Source organism: Castor canadensis, chromosome 7 (assembly GCF_047511655.1).
Source record: "Castor canadensis chromosome 7, mCasCan1.hap1v2, whole genome shotgun sequence".
NCBI lineage: Eukaryota > Metazoa > Chordata > Mammalia > Rodentia > Castoridae > Castor > Castor canadensis.
The window spans coordinates 138,010,655-138,030,393 of record NC_133392.1 but is presented as its reverse complement, the minus strand read 5'-3'; the positions used below and the strand labels follow the sequence as shown (position 1 = coordinate 138,030,393).

The window sequence follows — 19,739 nt, the reverse complement described above, 5'->3', positions numbered from 1 at the left end:
TCCACGTTGACTGCTTGGTTGAGATGGTGCCTGCCAGCTCCCTCCACTGTAAAGACATCATCCTTTTCCAGTTCCTAAGTCCTGCCCACACTGTAGGGGAGGGGTTGTGTGAGGTGCTTTTACTCCCATGATTTCAATCTGGCAAATCATCTCACTGCTTTTAAAAGGTGTGGTTGTGCTGGACATGGCAGCTTACACCTGTAATCCTAACTACTTAGGAGGCAGAAGACCTTGGCTTCAGGCCAGTTCTAAAAAGCTGGGTGTAGTGGCATATGCCTGTCATCCCAGCTATGCAGGAAGCATAAATAGGAGAGTCACAGTTCAAGCTAAACACAAGACCCTATTTGAAACATAATTAAAAAGGCTGGGGTTGTGGTTCAAGTGATATAGCACCTGCCAAGCAAGTATAAAGCTATGAGTTCAAGCACCAGTACTGCCAAAAGAAAAAGATATGGTTGTAAAGAGCTATCCTTACATGGGAGGTAAGAATAGCATTCCCATAGGGTTATCATGAATGTTACATGGATTGATAAACATGTTCAGAACAGAAGCCAGCACATATGTGTGTGTAGGAAGTGAGTCATGATTCGAATTTATCATTGTAGACTGTACTCAACATGTTTAAAAATACTGAACTCATATCTCTAGAACAGGAATCAACAGATTTATGATCCACGCCCACAGCCTGTTTTTGTAAATAAAGTTTTATTGGCACATTGCCACAGTCATATGTTTATGTGTTAGCTCTGTTATGGCTGTTTTTGTATCACAACAGCAAAGATGAGTACTTGCAACCGAAACTCTGTGGCCACTAAAGCTAAAATGTTTACTCTCTGGCCCTCTAGATGAGTGCCCTTGCCTAGAAGTCATCTCCTAACGCAGGGGTAGTAGACACCTTTTCCTAGTTCATATGCCCGTCATGTCCCAGTCCTGGCAGATAGTCACTGCCCCTGCATGCTGCTCCAGGCTGTGTGGCTTGAGACATTTTGGGTGTATGGGGGCTCAATCCCCTTCTGTTTTGGAATGATTCCTACAGGATGGAAGACTAGTGACATGGTACTCTGGTTAGGGTCCCAGTAGGAAACAGATGGCGACTCAAATTAAAATAATTTGAAGAGTAGTTCAAACCCCAGTCCCACCAAAAAAAATAATAATTTGAGGAGTGTTTAATAAAGAGGCCATCTGCAAGGGTGAGGGCAAGGTGCAAAAAGGTCACAGAGTGTGGAGAAGTGGCAGAGGACTCAGTAAAAGCAAAGCAGGATGGGACAGGGGGAGGCGTGATTCCTGAATTTGAGAGTCATTTACAGAGGACCTCTAGTCCAGGGAGGAAAACTAGTTCCAAGTGACCATGCAGAGGGAGCTAGGAGACAATGCCTCAATCTCACCCTTCTCCATTTTTGATCTCTTGGGAGCCTCTCTTGGTCAAAGTAAAATGAAGCCAGAGGGCATGGGGACCTTGGTGGGCCCCCCATGGGTCAGCTTCCTAGGGCAGAGAGTTGGGCAGAGAAAGGTAGAATGGAGCATGACAGGGCAGCTCCCGCCAGCCCACAGAAGGAACTTAGGAAAACAGGTGTAAAAAATACATCTGACAAAGGCACAAGTTGCCATAGCATTTCTCTGTTGCTGCCTTCTTCTGTGTCTGCCAACCTCCCAATAGTTATTATAGGGTTCATCTTCCTAGATCTTATCCTCACCAGAGGGGCAGAAGGTTATGCACAGGGACACAGATAACCTGCTGTGTGTGTGCTCACATGTGTGTTCATCTGAGCAGAATGTGATTAGTATATGTAGATTCTAGCTAAAGTTCTTCAAGTTCCATCTTTTGATCTTAAGCAATAGTCGTGTTGCATTCATCTCTATAGCCTAGTTCAAGTCTAGCAGAGCGAGCCAACCTCTGGCCTCTTGGGAGAAAGAACCAGAGTGAAAAAAGCTACCTAGGCTGATAAATGTCCCCACACCCATTGGCCAGATCCCCCTCCCCCATAGACAGACAGCAGATACACACACACACATGCCCAGTCCTTCTCTATTGATATCTGATATCTCACAGGCCATCAAACTGCAGCAAGTCACTACTCTGGCCAGTCTAAACACTCAGTTTATGAGAAACAATAGACTCTTAGAGAGGAGGGGCGTGGCTTACATAGCACAGCCCACCCTACTGCAGAGCTGGGTCTAGAATTCAGGACTGGAGTCTGTAATCACTTTACATCTTTTTCTTATAGAAGTCAAAGTTGATGCCCATCTGGAAGTCCTAAGAATAGGCTTGGCAAAAATGCAAAACGTAGTTTTAGGCAAGTTTCCTTGTTGGGCTCAGCTGAGACCACCACATATCTGACCCACTAGCCCCCAGGAAACAGTCTCTGCAGGGTCAGGCAGTCAGTGGTCAAAATCCTACCTGTTAGTGGCTCTTTGACCTTGAACTTGTTACTTTTTGTTTCTGAGATAGAGCTCTGTTTATGTAACATAGTCAAACTCGTCATCTTCCTGCCTTAGCCTCCCCAGTGCTTCTGTTACAGCTATGAGCCACCACACTTGGTTTGAACTTGCTCCTTTATGTTTTCTAGTATGTGGTGCCATCATCCACCAATGAGTTGTAGTATTCCAATTCCACACAAGAAAGAATATTGCAGGGTCCAAAGGCCCGACAATGCTTTTCTTGTCTTCTCCCTTCAATTTGAAGCCTGGTGAAATATTTGTAAGCACTTTCACTAAAAGCCATAAGTCAACTGATTTGAGTGTCACTATTAGAGTTTTGTGCTCTGATCTTAAGAAATGGGGACCCTTCAAAGGAGTGGGGAGACCTCCTGGTATACTCAGAATGCTCTCACACTTTCACGGACTCAAGTATAATTAAGAAAAACCTCAAGTTTCTCCTCCCTCCTTCCCCTCAAATTTCTTCAGAAAAATGAAGGGTTCAGACTTGTAGCCCAAGTGCTCAGGTTTTAAATTAGACAACTTTGTCCTGACAGGAACCGAGTCACAGCTGTCATAGCTGATTATTTTTAGAGTTACTACAAAACCCTTTGTACGGTACGAGCTGCCACTGTTCAAGGCAAACAGAAAGACTTCACATTTTATCATGACAGCTCCGGAGCCAGCCACCTCCTCAAGTTCATTATTTCTAGCCTGTTTGGAGGGGATGATGGCGGCATCCTGACAATTTTTCAGTGAGGAAGGCAGACCCTTGTTACTATACCTGAGGGATTTAAAGCCCCCAAGCTGAGCAAAAAAGTCCACTGCCTCCAGGAAGGCGAGGGAATTATTTCCAGAGGGAAGCAGCTGCTCCATAGCTTTCTTTGGATAAACCATCTTTCCTAAAACACAAAAATCTCATCCATCAGTAACCAACCAATAAGAGCACCTGTATGCAAATGCCCATAGGTGTTGACCCAGGATTGGCCAGCTGGTGGGTGATGCCATAATTTCCCTTCTCTGACCCAACAATGCTACTATCACTGAAAAGGCCGGCTGAAGTGCAGCTCTTGCAGAGAGAAAATTTCACCGCAAACAGAGCACCTTCTAGATTGCTCCTGGCATGTGGGGACAGAAGTCTCTGCTGTCCAAGTTACTGAATCCAGAAGAAAATCATGATTTTATGAACATGGGAAAAGAAACCCAGCAAAGGCCCAAGGTGAATGTCTCTTCTTACATCCACTTTTTGCTGAATTACAAAAACAAATTCAAGGAGCAGCAGCCAAATGCTTATCTTGGCTTTAAAGAGTTCTCTAGAAAGTGTTCAGAAAAATGGAGGTCCATCTCAAAGCATGAGAAGGCCAAGTATGAAGCCCTGGCCAAGCTTGACAAAGCCCGATACCAGGAAGAAATGATGAACTATATTGGCAAGAGGAGAAAACGAAGAAAGCGAGATCCCCAGGCACCCAGACGGCCTCCATCATCCTTCGTTCTCTTCTGCCAAGACCACTACGCCCAGCTGAAGAAGGAGAATCCCAGCTGGTCCGTGGTGCAGGTGGCAAAGGCCACAGGGAAGATGTGGTCCACATCAACAGACATGGAAAAGCAGCCCTACGAGCAGAGAGCTGCTCTGCTGAGATCTAAGTACTTCGAGGAGCTCGACCTCTACCGCAAGCAATGTCATTCCAGGAAGAACTTCCGAGTGCAGCGCAGAGGGAGACCTGAGTCAAGCAAGCGGATGGATTCAGTTTGAAAAAATTAAATGCCATTGAACCGTGTTACCTGGCTCTGGTCTCGTGCGTGGCGTTACAGCAGCCTTTGCCGAAGTGTTGGAGAAGTGAGTGGTAGGCAGAGAGGTTGGAATTAAGGAAGTAGCGTTGAGAGAGTTGGCAGCAGTGTCCAAAGGGCCTGGATTGTCGCGCAGGGTGGAGCAGAGGTGTGACAGGCTGGGAGTCATGGTGGTTGGAGCATGTGGGTGTAAATGATATTCCAGGTTGGAGGACTTTCTTTGGACTGGAGTCGGGCAGGAATCCTAGGCCCAGCTCTAATGAGGAGGCCCATTTAGACTCCCGTTTCAGGCCCCAGTAGAGAAACAACACACCAGCAGGAACCAAGTGGAACTTTGGTGGGACCAAGCCAGCTGGAGTTCTGTTGGACCTGCAGGAACCTAGGGTTTCTCTAGCTCCAGCTACTGAGTGAGTCTCCACCGAGACTCAGGCCCAAAATAAGGCTGCTGACTATTCTAGGCTTAGAGCGTCCACCCAGTCATTTTTCTGTAGTTAAATGCATAATATTGAATTCATAACCACCTGGCACCCATTTCTCTTCCTCTGATGCCCTTTTGTGCATTAGGCTTGATCAGAAGACGGGATCATTCTAGTCACTGATTGGCTGAACCATGGGCATGTGATCTATGCTGGTCCAATCAGATTTTGTGTAGGAGTTCCAGGGGGAGGAGGCAGCCCACTAGGCTGACAGCCAGTTGCCTGAGAATGATGCCAAAATTTAGAGTTCCTTGGCATCCATTCTCCCGGACTTTTTGTTGAAGATGAGCTTTCACGTTTTATTTTTTACCAGGGATGGTTTGAGTCAGGTTTTCTGCTACCTAATAATTTGACACAAATGGGATTGTGCTTTGTCTGTCCTATAACTGGATTTTTCAGGCAACAGTATACTGTAGGCAATGTTTTATACCAATCGAGACAGAATGAAATAGAATATTGTGAAATGATACCTGCAGCCTCCTGCCATCAGAAAGATGGCACCAAAACGCTAAGCTGATAGATTGTACATGCAACAGACCTCACCATACACCTCTAACCACATTGCACCACTTGAACCTTTACTTCAAAAAGTAAAAAAATAGTTTTGAAAAGTCTTCTAGAACTGTATGAGCCCATAGGGGTGAGAAGTGATATACTGGAGTGATTCAGAAACTCATGTCTAGAATCAGGCCATTTCTGGAGGATTCCCAAGTACCAGGTCCCTGTGCTGGGCATGGAGAGGCACAACAGGGCTTGCTGTTCAGTTCCTGTCCCGATAGAACTGTCCTTCTGATGACAGAGGTGAACCTAGCATAAATCACAGCACTAGAGCCATGCTGATGAAAGTGAATGCTCAAATTGCTGGGAGAAGAATGGGGCCACTCACCAAGCCCACCCTCAAATTTTCACAAGAGGAAGCAGCCTTTACACTTTGTGGCAACCTTGTTAGCACAATGGCAAAATTCCATTTTCACTGCCTACAGCTGCTATTCCTGCCTGGCTCTGCTTCTCCTCTAGCCCTTCCTTCACCCCTCAGGAGAGCCCTCGTTTTCTGCTTCACTGAGAAACCAGAGATCATCAGACTTAAGTGTCTCGGTTTCCTTTCTCAAAATGCAACCCACACCTGACCTTTCCCCTTGGTCTCACATCTCATAGGGAGCCTCATACCTTCCTCCCACTAACTCAGGCCCTGCCTCACTCAGGCCCCTGCTTCTTGCCCCAGGGCTTCTAAGCTTGCACATGTTCACTTGATGTGGTAATGGGGTGTTTCTAAGCTTCTACTGGGAGGACATTGGGCAAGTCCTCATTCTTCTGGGTCCCAGGTTTCACATCTCTACAGTGGGTTATTTTAGTGATAAAATGAGGTGACACATGCCAAAGTATTTGGCACAGTTCCTAAAAGGGAACACCCTTTATGGTGGCTTTTCCATGATCCCCTTTCCTGGGATCCACACCCTTGTCTAATCCTTTCTTATTAAATGTCACAGGGTGTGCTACTTGGTTCTACCCAATGGTAAAGGAGGTGGAATGATTGTGATATAATAAAATACTCTATCTTGCCATCCAGTTTGCCCTGGAGATTCTCAGTGGTGTTTGATGCAGTGAGCAGCCAACTTCAGGAAGTCCATGTTGTGAGGAACTGTGGGAAATATCCAGTAGCTGAGGGAGGCTGCAAACTGGCAGCCATTAAAAATTGGAAGCCTGCATCCTACAACCTGTGGATCCTCCCCAGGTGAGCCACCAGATAAGAACTCAACCCTGGCTGACACCTTGATTGTAGCCTTGTGAGGCATCAAGCAATAGACCAAGCCAACCTTTTAATGGACTCACAGAAACTCTAAATGTAGGTATAAATGCTTAACCCTATAAAGGCATGTTGTTTTAAGTCACTGAAATTATAATTTGTTACACGGCAATAGATAACACATACATTGCTCAATGAATGCCAGCTTCCTTATAATTCTGGAAGAGACTGAATCTTATATCTCTCTCCAGCCTCTATCCTCCCATTTAATTTCCCTTCCTTTTTTACCAACTCTTGTAGGTAGCAGGTTTTCCTCACATTCTAGTGCTAATTAGACCCTGACTCTGCTGCTCTACATTGACTTCAGTGGGCCTTCTTGTTTCCAGCCTGAACTGTGGGTGCCTGGTGGACAGCAGCTTTGTGATGCACCACAATCCTCTCCAGGAAGAGGCCCCCCATATAGCCCTTTGCCACCCCTTCCTGGTTTCCTGTGTGATTAATTTCCTGAATGTGGGTGGTCAAGTCAGAGTTTTGGCAGCAGTGTGCTGGGCCCCTGCTAAAAACCAACGCTATTAACAGTCCTTTATAAAAAGACAAGAGAGTATGAATATGCTGGTTTCTAATGCCCAGTGGAGGGAGAGGGAGGGAAGGAGGAGAAGTGAGGGAGCCTGGACCCAAGATGTTGAAATCTGGTACAGTGTCAGTCTCCCAGGCCTGTACAGCTGGGTTCAGGTGCCCTGTCCTTGGGAAGAGGAAGGCAGAGCCTCTGCACCCATCACCCTCCACTCTGATCCTTCTTTTTATTTTATTTTATATATTTTTTATTCATATGTGCATACAATGTTTGGGTCATTTCTCCCCCCTCCCCCTCCCCCACTCTGATCCTTCTCTTCTGTGTTCATGTAGTCATTGATTTATTATTCATTCATTCAACAAATATTATGTAAACCTTATGCTTGCAACATACCAGTAACTCTGCTGGTGCTAAAGACACAGCCAGGCCCTGATCTGTTACATTCCAGAGAGAGAGCGATGGACAAATAGGTCAATAAGTATACCAGACCAGTTTTGACCTGTCAAGAGCACTGAAGAAAATAAATGAGGGTGATTGAAATGGGTGGTCAGAGGCTCTCTGTGGGATGACATTTGGGTTTAAAAGACGAGGAGCCAGATCCAAGGGAAGAATCCTTTAAGCAAGTACCTAGGTTGTGAGGCGGGAGCAAGCATGGCAAGGCCAGAGTAACTGGAAGTGTGAGATGGGGTGTGGAAGGTGTGGGGCTTGTCAAAGAGTTCATTTTTAAATCAAAGTACACTGGAGAGTCACAGAGGGGTTTCAGCAGGGGGGGATACACTGCCATCTTTGGTGTTTTGTTATTGGTCATTCTAGAGTCTTCTGAGACTATCATGTACCAACAAGGAGATGCCACCTCCTGCAAGGGCTCTAAGTGAGAGGCAGGGCTGGAAGATACCAAGCCAATGGCATTTCTCCTTATGGGGCAGAGGTAATGGAAAGCTTCCATGTGCCATGCCTTGGAGCAGCTGTAGGCTAAAAACAGAGTATAGAAACTGTAGGACTTCTCTCTCTGTGGTTTGTTTCTCCAGGAAAGGGGGGGGGGGCATGGGTAGCAGAATGTTTCCTGGGCCTCATATTTCCATGTGGGCAACTTCCACTGGACCAGTGGTTCTAACTTACTGCCTGCATTAGAATCACCTGCAGGGCTTATTAGTGCTCAGGTGGCTCCCCTACCCCTTGACTCAGGATTCCCACGTGATAATAGACGCTGCTGGTCCCCAGACCACAGAAGGATCCCAGGTCCTCATTCACTCTGCTGAGGATGCTGAAGAGCTGGCCATGCTCTCAGTTCATATTCTCTCTCTCTCTCTCTCTCTCTCTCTCTCTCTCTCACACACACACACACACACACACACACACACTGGAGTGTTCAGCTCTGCCTTCCAATCAGTTCATCAGTAATAAAGTTGATCCTCACCTGCCTTTCTCCTTTATCTGCCAATTGATTCTGCACTTGAGAGGGAAATAAGTATATTTATTGGGTTTCCCTCAAATCCCAGTAGAGATGATCCCAGTTGCAAAACAACCAATTGGTATCTGTGACACCCAACTTCATTGCAGTTGATTATCGTTGGTTTTACCCTTCACTAAAACATCAATTGTCCAGTTCCCAGGCCTGTTAAGACCAGAGGTCAGGTCCATGGATAGGGTGAGGTCATCAGAATGAGGTCACAGAGACACTGGTGCCCCCTTTGTCCTGTCATGTGACCTCTGTCACACTTTCACAAGCAATATCTGCCCTTCAGGTGTGCTGAGGATAAATGCAGTGTCAGGAGCAGTAAATGAAGTCTGGTGTGGGAGATGTGAACTAGGTAGGCATACCAAGGCTTTGGTCTCCAAAGGATGGTTTAAAGAAAGCAAAAACAATTTTTAAAAAGACAGTTTCAAGCAGAGAAACAGTTTGGCTAAAGGCCCAAAGGGGCCTTGTGACCCTTTGGTTAGCTGTGACCTCTGGGTTAGATTACCAGTGACACAATGACACCTTGTAGGCAGCTCTTCCTACCATGGTACCCTTTCCAATCTCCCTCTGTTCTGACCAGCTGGGTGTTTTTCTAAGATTCAACAGTGAAATGCTCAAGAGGTTGCCCATCTACGGGAGTCTGACATGGCATAACCAGGCCATCCAGGCCTCACCAGTCCAACTGTCCTTGAGCTTGTGAACTACATCTCTCACTATTTACACCCTTGAGTGTGAGCTGGACCTGGAGATCAGTTTTAATCAGCAGAAGAGGGCAAAATTGTTGGGATGTCACTTTTGATATTAAGACTATAAAAGCCTGTGACTCTCTCTGGCTTTTCTCTTTTGCTTCCTTGAAGCAAACTGACATGTTGAAAGCTGCCTATGGAGAGGCTCATATAGCAAGGGACAGAGAGTGGCTTCAGGCCAACACAGTAGGAACTGCAACCCACAGTTCAACAGTCTGTGAGGAACTGAATACTGCCAGTCAACAAAAGCAAACTTGGAAATAGATCATTCACCAGGTGAGCCTGAGGTTCCAACAACCCAGGGGTCGGAACCCTGGGTCTTGCGACAGACCCAGCTAAGACAATCTCCTGATGGCTGACAAAGAAACTCATAGATGTTTCATGCCACTAAGCCTTGAGGTAATTTGTTACAAACTGGAATAGATAGGGAATGTAGATCTTGGTGACAAGAGAAGAACAGCCCTGTGACATATACCTAAAAGTGTGAGATGGCTTTGGAGCCAGGCATTGAGCAGAGACTGGGAGTACTTTGAGGAGATGGCTAGTGAAATCTCCAATCGCCTCAGAAGCACTGTTCATAGCAATCTGGACTTGGAGTATGGATACTGCAGGTAAAGCCTCAAAAGGAAGTCAGGAACATGTCATTAGAAACCAGAGGAGGGGGATCCTTATTCTGTAGTGGCAGAAAGCTTAGTGACACTGTTATCTGTGATTATACAGCAAGGAGAATGTGCACCTAATGCACTTAGTGATCTAGCTATGGAGATGTCCAAGCAAAGAACTGATATGGATGAGAAGATAGGAAACACTCCCCAACAGAAAGGAGCCAGGAGTTTTTGGTGTTGAAAGTTCTATATTCCAGGACAGCAAAAGATACTGAAATGAAGAAAAGACTTTTGAGCCATGTCAAGAAAAGGATGTATGGAGACAAAGCTGGGCAGGGGACTACCCAGCTTTGTAGCCTTTGGTCAAAACTTCAGAAGGATCAAAAGAGCATGGTGAGCCTTAGAGAGTGTACCTTACAGGTCCTGTAGATCAAACCAATAGGGACTCTTGGTAGCATGAGGGCTGTCCCTTGGCCATCTTAGCAGGAGGGCTAGGTAGAGAAGGTTTAGTTCAAGCAAATTTGTGGATGTGGCTTTTGTGCCTAGAAGGAGTCTCAGTGAGGTTTACAGAGGCCCCACAAAGTTTTTGAGAAAATGATTAATAGAAGAAACACTGACAGCTGGGACTGAAAGGGAGAGAGGCAGGACAAAATTTTAAAAGGCTCTGAGCACTTAAAATTCTCAGCAGAAAGCAGGCTGAAGAAGGAAGTCAGCTTCAAACACATGCTTTCTTTCATGAAAAAGAAAGGACAACTTACAGGGAGGGACCAAGAACTTAGAATGTAGAACTCTGAAACCTAATCAAGACACTTCCAGCATTTTTCTGGATGAGTTTCAAAACTACTATAACTTTTTTTTCCCAAGGCACCTGAGTTTGAACCCAGGACCTTACACTTGCTAGGCAGGTGCTCTATCATTTGAGCCACTCTGCCAGCCCTCAAAACTATTATGGACCAGTGACTCCTGAGTGTCTCACATTTCCCTCTTTATGATTAGGAATGTCTACAGTCATGCCCCTACGCCTATCCCACCACTGACTATTGGACACCAGGAGGCAGATCATTTATCTCTTCGGTTTTACAAATCACCAAATCCAGACCCACAGTTGTCTAGAGACTGTACTTAGGGAACTACACCCCTGAGTCTCATGCACACCTGTCCCTGTTCCAGGTGGTAAGCCTGGACTTTCAGTTGATGCCATCGTGGGATGAGACATTTGGAGACCATGGGAAGGAGTGATGTAGTTTGCAGGTGGAAGGGACATGCATCATCGGGGACCAGTGGGCAGTTGTGGTAGCAACTTCAAAAATGGCTCTAAATGACCTCTATATCCTGAGTTCATGCTGTTGTGCTACTCCCTCCCCTTGCACATGGGTTGGACCTAGTAACCGCCTTTCAATGACTTGAATACAGCAAAAGTAGTGTGATCGCACTTCTGATAGCAAGTTACAAAAGAGTGTAACTTCCATCTTATTCTCTCTTCTTGGGTTTGCTCTGATAAAGCAAGCAGCCTTGTCAAAACCTACCCTATGGAAAGGAGCTGAGGGCAGTCTCCAGTCAACAGCACTAAAGAACGGAAACCTGCAAACCACCTCAACCTTGTAGATAAGCCATCCTTTGGCCCAGATCAGCTTTGAGATGACTGCAGTCCTGGTGGACACCTTGATTTTAGCCTCAGGATAAACATTAAGCCAGAGAACTCACTAGCTTGTACCTGGCTGTCTAATACATAGCACATAGGAGACAATAAATGTTGTTTCAAAACACTATGTTTTGGGGGTCATTTGTGACACAGGAGTAGATATCTAACATATCCATCCCAAGGTCCTGTTGTACTGAATCATTTAGCTCCAGGGCCTTTTGCACATGCTGCTCCAGGCCAGTATAGTCCTTTCTACCTTTAGGTCTGGGAAACTTCTGCTTGTCTTACAAGATTCAGGTCAGTCTCACTTTTTCCAGGAGGCCCTCTTTGACCCTCTTACTCTCTCTGCCTCCCATAACAGCTTACGGAAGTCCATACAAGGCCATCCCAATGCGCTGCACATTGTAGCTATTGTTTGTCTCCCCAGCTGGTGGAGGGAGGCAAAGACGTTTTACTCATCAAGCACCCTAAACTTCACATGGAGTAAAATTATGACGGTAAACTTTTATTGAATGCCTGCGCCATGCCTGGTGCTGTTTGAAGCAATTTCGTGTAATTATCTTACTTTTAAAAACTCCAGTGAGATAGGTATTTTTTGTTTGTTTTGTTTTGTTTTTGCAGTTCTGGGGATTGAACCCAGGGCCTCATGCATACTAGGCAAGCACTCTTCCACTGAGCTACACCCCATTTTCAATACCCCATTTTGCAGGAAAGTTGTTTAGACACCAGGTTAAGTGCTCAGTCCACACTTGCTGGAAAATGAATGACTGGCTAATGAGAGGTGGTCAGTCCCCCTGCTCCCAGGAACTCTTTGTAAACACCAGTGTGGGGCCAGAAGGTCTCCTAGGCACCTGGACACATACTCTATGCTTGACTGCATATGTAGTTAGTTAGTTCCAGAGAAATACCTGGAGCTACCCGTTGGTCTTCTGTGGAAGGGCCTGGCTGGCTCCCAGAGAGTTTGATGTGCGCCCAAACCACACTTTCAGCTCATCGCTCCCAGTAGCGCCTCTGGCTCCCAGGCAGAAGAAGCATTTTCCTTTCCCCACACCCTGTCATTATAAACCATGCGATTTTTCCAATACCATGGTAAAATGAACAGATGTGGCTCTGTATTTTTAATGCATTATCCGCAATCAGCAGCCGTGAGCAAGTAAGAACTCTGTGGTCCCCGGGGCTGCCCCTCGCCATTGCAGCTGCGAGTACATTTCTGCTGAAGAATCTGGCCAGCTCCTCTGGCCCGCACAGCCCTGGCAAGGGGGTGAGGGAATCTCCATTTGCAGAGCGTCTCTTGGCCCAGGAGCGAAAAGGAGGTTGCTGAAGCCTGACTGTCCCTCCACTGCTAACCTTGTGCCCCCTTCCCTACTTCCCATTGCCCAACTCTTTGCTGCCTAAATATCCTGAGAGGAAGTCACCCATGTGGGGGGAGCAAAGACAGGGCAGTTACCCCAAATGTCCTGGGCAAAAGATTTCCACTGGTTTGAGGTATGCAGTGTAGAGGAGAGAGTGTGAAATGCAAAGGGGGAGTGATGCAGTACCCAGGGTCAACAGAAGGGAGCATCTGCATGGACTTCAGACAAGAAGGAGGCTCCTCAGCTCTGCCCAGCTATGTACAAGACCCTGTTCCTAACCTTTGCAGGCATTTTTCCATTTCATTCCAGAGGGGACGTCAATGCCCAGCCTCGGCCTCTCCCCACTCCCTCCACCTGGACAAAGACTACCAGGAATCCACCTGTAGTTGAACAGAGTTGGGTTTATTGACTGGTAGCAGTGGGATGGAATGTACAGGGAGCTGGGAGATGTCTCAGTGGGAAGGTGCTGGAAAGAACTTACTGCTGGTTGTGGGGTTGGGTCAGGTGAGGTGGGTCATGTTCAAGGAAGCAGAGTTTGGCTCTGGGTTGGATGCTGCCACGAAGCAGGTGTACCTCTACAATTAGGCTCTTTAGTACACTTAATCTAGAAGGTGGGAGGCTGAAGCAAGGCTAATGCTGGAATTGCCAAAAAGTGGCCTTCAGGTGCATTCACCAGAGTGTGCAGGGAAGGGACTATCAGGTCCTCTTTGTGTTTTGAGTAATGTCCTTGTTTTTGTCTGAGTGCAGATGTGATTTGGCAGTGATCTTGTCTATGTCTTAATCCATCACTGTCATAGAGTGGCCTCTTCTGGTGTTGACACTCTGTGGATTATTTAAGGAGAACCCGAAGGCCTCATTGTGGGTGCCTGCCAGTTCCCAGGACTACAGAGCCTGTGAGTGCTGGGCTGGCCTCTGGCAGTTGGGGACTGCTGTTCTGTTTCTCATGCCAGCTTGTAAACATAAAGAAGTTGAACTCAGAGATTAAGCAGCTTGCTTGAGTTCTCATAGCTGGGAGGTGGTGCTGAGACTCATGGGCCACCAGAACTCCAGTGGATACCAAGAGCCAACAGGAGCCTTGGTTGGGAAGGCTGTGATTATGGGAGGCTGGGGGTGAAATGAGAAAGCACATAGGGTTTGGGGTGAGAGCTCTCCACCTTGGGAATGTGTCCCTGCTGCTTACTGGCCATGTGGCCCAAGGAAATTTATCAAACAGCAGAGATTCGATTTCATCTTCTTCATAATGGGGATACAAACATCTGCTTCCCAGGATTATTGTGTGATGAAGTAAGAAGATATAGTACAAAGTATCTAGGCAGCACCTAGGGAATAAAGTGGTGTCTGAGCACTTACTTCATACCAGGCATACTTCTGAGTATCTCACATGTACTAGGTCATCTAACACAGCAAAAGATTCTATTGTAAACTCTAGATTGCAGATGGGAAGATGGAGAGACAGAGATGTTAAGCAACTTATCTGGCGTCATACAGCTATTGGGTAGCAGAGCTTAGGCATTCTGGCTCCAGCACCCTCACTCTACTGCATCTCACGGTAGCTGCTCCAAATCATAAGCTTAAAGACTCCAGCCGTGTTTTGATGGAACTCCCCAGACCCAGAGACTTCTGCTTATGGATGAGTCTAAGCCGCTTGCCCGGCTCTGGTTCGGAGAGCATTCATTTCCTTTTAGAAGGTCAAAACATTCTTGGCATGACATATAATATAGATTCAGGTTGCTGCAGTCAATAGATCAAATAAAACATCATATTGCCTTATTGGTGTTCCCACACTTTTCAGTAAGTACTAAAGTTGGAGAAAAACACTGGAAAATGAGAAAAAGCTACAGAGGGTGGAGGATGTCCCAAAGCTGCAGCATTGTCCTCTTTTGGCAAGACTGTGTGTGGGCAGAAGACAAATGGCTGCTGAGAGGAAATGGGTCAGACTTGGCTGGCCTCTTTCGATCCTGTAACAGTACAAAATTGTTCAGAGTATCTGTGGCTCACAGCCCAAGGCTAACTCAGCATTGCCTCTTCTCAACCTGTTGAATGGGTTCACCAGGCCGTGTCCCAAGTTCTGGGAGAATAGGAGGCCAGGAATCCTGGGCCCAGCAACTCCAGTCACTGAGGTCCTTTTATGCCTTCGACCCTTTCAGCCCTTGCACCACTACCACATGGGGGCAAGGAAGGCCGGAACTCAAACACAATTCTCTCTGCTGTTTGATGCAATCCCAGATCATCACCACCAACCTCTTCACGGCTCCTCTGTTCTTAATTATATCTCCAAATCCCAAAGCATTACAACTCTGAGAATCTGGGAAATTTGGCTACTTAAAGGACTCATAATCACAGTAATCCTTGGTGTTTACCAAGCTCCTTTTTGCAAGCTACGAAAGCCAGACAGACAACACTGTAGTGGTGAGAACACCCTGAGATTGCTCTCAAGTTCTCTTCACAGAGTGCTAGGCCCTTGGTCTGCATTATTTTGTTTAGCTCGAGGGGGGTGGATGGAAAGAGTGATTTTCTCTATTTCTTCTTGAGGGAGGCAAAAGGAAAGAGAGACTGGTTAGACCAATGGGTTGCTTCCCAGCTCAGGCCTTCTTCTGAGGACTGCTCTGCTCCCTGCTCTGCAGAGATGGGCTCCTGCAGCTATACTTGCACCTGCTTGCTCCTTCCTAGCATCAACTGATTGGACAAAGGGGTGGATCCTTCAATGAATGGAGCCAATAAGATTCTCTTTCTTGATAATTTGAATAAAAGATGCAGAAATGGAGTTTGTCAGTTGGGTCCCTAGAGTTAGAAGGTCAGGCAGGCTCAGGAGCTGGAATGACTGTTTGGGACCATGTGCAGAGAAGGGGAATAGCCCATGTAGCACCAAAGAATTGCTCTCCAGCACTTCCTGTCTCATGTATTTGTTTAATACATCCCCTGATTCCAAAGTCAGGAGCTGTCCCATGAGAACATTGCTGCATGAAATAATCCAAAACTCCTGCTTTGCTTTCTTAGGCACAGTATGCCTTCCCTTCAACTTTAGTAGATGAATCCAGCACCCCATGGACTTCATGTACATGAGATGGGAACAACCATACTTCTCATCTAAAGGGGAAAGACAGCACCACAGATGTGTGGGAGACCAATGCATGGATCATTCCAGAGATCCCTGCTGTCTTATATCAGAAGCCAACATGGGCCTCCTGAGAGCTGCAACTGTGTTGGGCATGGCTGCCCCTGACCTCCCCAGCTTGACAGAGAAGGACTGAGCAAAGTCCCTGCAAAGCAGCCATTGTTATGACACAGCACAGCCATCTGCTCCCCTATTGATCTGACAGCAGCAGCACAGGCTGAAAGCAGCAGACAGAGGCCCAGGGAGAAGCACAATTCAATGAGCGGCCTTCACTGATCCACTTACCTGCTTGATGGCTGGCCAAACTCCATGTTTGAAAGACTCATGGAAGGTCAGAGCTGGAAGTGTACCTTAGGGAGGCCCCAGGACAGCACAGGATTGTCACAAATGAGAAAAGCAAGCCCCACGGACACTATTGAGATGTGACCTTTCCAATTTCAATCAAGGGAATTCCAATAGCTCCCATTGTTTATGGGACAACTTTGGGGAGAAAAAGAAGTTGTGCTTTGTAGCCCTGTGCTTCCCACAGGGAGGAAAGCAAAGAGAATATATATTTATGTGACTCTGTAAGACTGAGTCATAAGCTCTTGGATTAAAAGAAAGAACACATTCTTAACCACCAAGGTAGCAGTGTGTTGTCACTAATTCAGAGACTCCACTGTCCCTGCTCTGTGGAACATGGACCAGCACAATTACAGTGTTCACTCACCTGGAGGTCACAAATAGTGTGTGAGACTGTGGCTACCAGGATGCCAGCTCTGCTTAGCACATTTTCAAGTCAATCTGACCTGTCCCAGTGCCAGTGAGTGACCAGCTGGCAATTCAAGAGCCGCTTCCCCTCTTGTCAACTGAAACCTGCAAATAGTCTGCTGCCCCTCGCCCTCATCTAAGGTGGCATATGACATAATCCCTGGAGCCCCTGTGGTCTTGGTGGTTATCCACCCCTCCTACGTGAGGCCTGTTTGCCTGACTGATCTGCTCCAATCTCTGGTCCCCATTCTTGCTCTTCATGGGCTGGGAAAATGGTGAAATTTTTCTGGATGGCTGGGCAGGCTTTGGGTCCACTCTCCGATGGGTTGAGATTTACCCTCCCCATTTTTATAAAACCTGTAAGTGTCCCTGACTTAAAACTCTTAGAAGCACCTGTGTCATGTGTCCACTTAGTTCCCTTAGACTTTGCCTACTCAAAATGCCAGCCCAGAAGAGGGCAGATTTTGTCGTATTTCCTTGGATGGTTGATATGGAGTTGGTCTGTTCCCAACCTCCTGCTCTACCCAGCATCACTATGGTCATAAGCAATGGCTTTAGAGGAAGAAATAACTGGCTCAGAACTCTCCACACTACTGACTGCTTGAACTTGGGCAAGTTACCTAACCCTATTCTTCTGAGCCACATTTTCCTCACCCATGGAAAGTGAATAGTAAAAGTGAACAGTGAAAAGTAAAGTAAACGAGTGAATAACTGAGATGATGGACATAAAGAATTTAGCACAGTGCATCACATCAATTGCTAATATGTAACATTTAGTGCGAGCTTGTGATGTGTTGAATTCTGTGCAAAGTGCTTTGCAAGCATTACTTTACTTAATCTGCACGATAATCCTGTGAGATCCTATTACCCCAAATTTTAAAATGAGAAATCTGAGGCTTGAAAGGTTAAGCAGATTGTCAAGGTCAACAGCTGGTCAGTGGTTAAGCAAGCATTAATTGTGACCTCACGGAGAACAAAGGTTATTATTTATCTAATTTAATGTCATAGTACAGTGTGGATTATATAGTAAGGCCTCAAAAACTATGTGTTGGACGAGGGCATGGCTGCCAAATATCCTTTTGCATCACTGGTTGAGAGCACAACTCTACAGACACTTTCTCTTTCTCCCTCTCTCTCTCTTTCTTTGTCCCCCTCTCCTTCTTTCCCTCTCCCTCTCTCTGCGGGGGGCACTACACTGCTGTTTTATATCAGCCAGTATTTGTGTTCTTGGTCTTAGTATAGCTATTACTGGATCTTTTGATATAATCAAACCTTCTATCAAAATGAACACATTTCTATACCACCTATTCTTTAATCAGAAATTAAATGATTTTAACTCACAGATTCAGCACGTTGGACAGAGGTATTTTTTTGCAGTAATGTGTAGTCAGTATTGGATTTGCATTTTAAAACTATTTACATTAAACGTGTGACCCACATATGAGAAAATATTGCATTCTCCACTTCTAGCTTGGTGGTTCTGGCTCTCTCTCTTCCTTCTCAGAGTCTATGAGATGAGAAAAGATTGCCATAAAGATTTTATGAGTCCAAAAGAAACATTACTCAAAAAGGATTTATTTCAAAGGCGTCATTCTGAAACTGTGGCATGTTGTTTAAAGGGAAAGCAAAACTCATGCTGGTGTGATGCTTTACTCAAGTGAAGACCAAATGTTGCAGAATGTCCTTTTAATGCCTACCAGGCGAACAACTTCTTCAGTTTGGTTCAAATCAACAGACTATGTGTAAAGAATTGTCAGTGTCACTGGGCTCATACTTCAAACCAGTGTCAAGCAACAGTAAGAATATAATCTTTCCCTATTCATCCTAAGACAGGGAGGAAGGAAATTACTGTATTGATATTTTCAGACTTTCATACTCAAGAACAAAAATGTATTCATGATGCCCAGTATGTGCTGGGTACTGTGTGGAACACTGCACAGCAAATACGACACAACTTCTGCCCCCAGTGACATCACTGGCTGGTGTGGGAGAGACAGGTACCCATGTACAACCTACGGTGCAGTGAGATAAGGGTTATGAGAGAAATAGGCACAAGAACTTGCCACCTGGGAACTCCTTCCAGAATTGTGTGGGATGTCTACCATCTTTTGTCTAGAGGACAAACTCCTATTCATCCTTCAAGAATGCTAATCCATGAATCATTTGCTAACTTTTCAAGACAGAGTTAGTCTTTCTTCCCTGGGGTCCCACATGATCACGGAGAAAGAAAGACACTAAATAAATGAGTGTTCTGTAGGAGAAAAGGGCAGGAAGTGACAGTCAAGGAAGAGATGCTTGAGTTAGATCATTCTGGATAAGAAAGCAGGAAGGATAAGAACATGGCTATGTAAGGTGGTTAGGATGCATTCACAGAGTAGCAGTGGCAGGTGGCTGAAGCAATGTGCCAGTGGTGACAATGGGAGAAGATGTAGGTACCGAGTTAGGATGGGGGTCAGATTATAAAAATGCTGTTAGGCCGTGGGTTCTGTCCCCAGCACCACAAAACAGAAATGCATTTTACTGATTTTTCTGTACCCAGAAAGTAATATAGTCTTGCTGTAAAACATACAGGAAATACAAAAGAACATAAAGAAAAAATACATTAATATCTCCAGTCAGAGCTAAGGGAGCTAACAATTTTTCTTGACTTTTTTCCTTTTTATGACGTTTAAATGTGTATGTGTGTAAAATTTTTAGTTTATGCTATATATTCAGCTTTGTGTGCTGAATTTTCACTTAATATATATGCATGCATTAAGCATTTTCCGATTTCTTTGAATATTATTTGAAATCCTAATTTTAATTGCCATGTTTTATCAATCACATACGCCACAGTTTATGGAACCATTAATATTAGACATAGACTGTTTCTCTTTCTCCTCTACAATAAATAACCCTGCAGCAAACACCCTTGTACATATCATTTTACACGAACCTCTCACTATTTCCTTGACATAAATTCCTAACAGTGGTGTGTGCATTTTACATTTTAATCATTACTGTGAAATTACTCTCTGAAAAGGTTGTGCCAATTTATAATCCCACCAACAGGGCATGAGGCTCAAAGAGGTTA

The 19,739-nt window shown here is 45.6% G+C and overlaps 2 protein-coding genes and 1 non-coding gene across 6 annotated transcripts in view; 1 reads left to right on the top strand and 2 right to left on the bottom strand.

The window, feature by feature from the left end:
• Window positions 1-19,739, bottom strand: part of Csmd2 (CUB and Sushi multiple domains 2) — a 546,763-nt gene that overhangs the window by 295,535 nt on the left and 231,489 nt on the right. The gene's annotated exons all lie outside the window — the stretch shown is intronic.
• On the top strand, window positions 3,482-4,184 carry Hmgb4 (high mobility group box 4). The gene has a single exon (XM_020176294.2). It carries the CDS (start codon window positions 3,539-3,541, stop codon window positions 4,166-4,168), a length of 630 nt encoding a protein of 209 aa, XP_020031883.2. The 5' UTR covers window positions 3,482-3,538; the 3' UTR covers window positions 4,169-4,184.
• Window positions 12,065-12,136, bottom strand: Trnat-agu (transfer RNA threonine (anticodon AGU)). The gene has a single exon. It is a non-coding gene; the product is annotated as a tRNA-Thr (tRNA).